The 1,282-nt window shown below is 40.7% G+C and overlaps 1 protein-coding gene and 1 pseudogene across 1 annotated transcript; both read right to left on the bottom strand.

Annotated features, from left to right (window-relative positions):
• Positions 1–1,282, bottom strand: part of LOC102206150 (myosin heavy chain, fast skeletal muscle-like) — a 25,576-nt pseudogene that overhangs the window by 14,665 nt on the left and 9,629 nt on the right.
• Positions 85–1,276, bottom strand: LOC106456470 (myosin-7-like). The gene is made up of 5 exons (XM_013915112.1): positions 1,147–1,276; positions 889–1,059; positions 676–780; positions 490–585; positions 85–241 (listed from the first exon to the last, which is right to left on the bottom strand). The coding sequence occupies exons 2-5, from the start codon at positions 1,051–1,053 to the stop codon at positions 92–94; spliced, it is 516 nt and encodes a 171-aa protein (XP_013770566.1). The 5' UTR covers positions 1,054–1,059; positions 1,147–1,276; the 3' UTR covers positions 85–91.

The raw sequence follows: 1,282 nt of genomic DNA, 5'->3' as shown, positions 1-1,282 counted from the left end.
CCTTAAATTAAAGGTCTGTATACTAGTAAATTAATACTTTGGGATACTATAAAGAACAAAACCAGTAAACAAAGGTACATTTGGTGTAAAATCAAATTAAATGAATTACCTTTCCAACATCACGGCTCTTGGCTCTCAGTTTGTTGACCTGAGATTCAGCAATGTCAGCACGTTCCTGAGCTTCCTCCATCTCATGCTGGACCTTTCTCAGTCTGGACATGTGGGTGTTGGCCTGTTCCTCCTATTCAGTGTTATAGTATGTTGCATTGTTTAAAAAATATCTGATCATACAGCAGGTAAAATAAGTTTTGAAATTGTCACCCATTTTCAAAGTAAATATATTTCTAAAAGTGCTATTGACATGAAATTCTCATGAGATGTTGGTACCTTTTGCATCTCTCTTTCTTTATGTGTTTGATAATTTCTGCCTGTGTCATTTCTCATGAAGTTGTGCTTCCCATATGTAAAATCAAAAACCATTTTACTCACAGCGTCCTCAGCCTGTCTCTTGTAAGCCTTGACTTTGAGCTGCAGTTTGTCCACCAGATCCTGAAGTCTCACCATATTCTTCTTGTCCTCCTCAGTCTGTATAGATAACAAACTGTTACTGCTGGCTAGAGAAGAAAGAGTTTAGGGACTTGAATAAGGTGAATATTTATATAAATGTGTAATCACCTGGTAGGTGAGCTCCTTCACTCTCCTCTCATATTTGCGGACTCCTTTAACAGCATCAGCTCCACGTCTCTGCTCAGCTTCAACTTCAGCTTCCAATTCACGGACCTTTAATGCCATGATAAATAAATGTTAGAGTACAGAGAAAAATGAGTTCTTATCAGAGAATCAAAGTGTTACACTTAATAATAGCTGGACTTTATATAGAGTACATACCCTGGACTCCAGTTTCTGGAGCTGCTTCTTGCCACCCTTCATGGCGAGGTTCTCTGCCTCATCCAGACGGTGCTGCAGGTCCTTGACTGTGACCTCCAGGTTCTTCTTCATCCTCTCCAGGTGAGCACTGGTGTCCTGCTCCTTCTTCAGCTCCTCAGCCATCATGGCAGCCTGAAAGTATGGGTGGTGTTGGCATTATTGATCAAGCATGAACAAGAATTTTGAAAAGAAAAGAAGGCTTGTAAAGTACTAACTTACATCAGTGATAGCCTTTTTGGCCTTCTCCTCAGCATTTCTTGCTTCCTGAACTGCATCATCCACCTCACCCTGAACCTGGACAAAGTCAGCCTCCAGCTTCTTCTTGGTGTTCAAAAGACTGGTGTTCTGAATGAAA

This window comes from Pundamilia nyererei, unplaced genomic scaffold (genome assembly GCF_000239375.1).
Source record: "Pundamilia nyererei isolate P.nyererei 1_Seehausen unplaced genomic scaffold, PunNye1.0 scaffold00258, whole genome shotgun sequence".
Classification (NCBI taxonomy): domain Eukaryota; kingdom Metazoa; phylum Chordata; class Actinopteri; order Cichliformes; family Cichlidae; genus Pundamilia; species Pundamilia nyererei.
This window is presented reverse-complemented; position numbering and strand designations above follow the sequence as displayed.

Bases quoted from the DNA above. Each gene is read 5' to 3' on its own strand.
- LOC106456470 (XM_013915112.1), bottom strand. From the start codon at position 1,053: ATGATGGCTGAGGAGCTGAAGAAGGAGCAGGACACCAGTGCTCACCTG. The intron at 781-888 runs GTATGTACTCTA...ATGGCATTAAAG, and splicing joins TCCAGAAACTGGAGTCCAGG to GTCCGTGAATTGGAAGCTGA. The intron at 586-675 runs GTGATTACACAT...TTATCTATACAG, and splicing joins TGAAGGAGCTCACCTACCAG to ACTGAGGAGGACAAGAAGAA.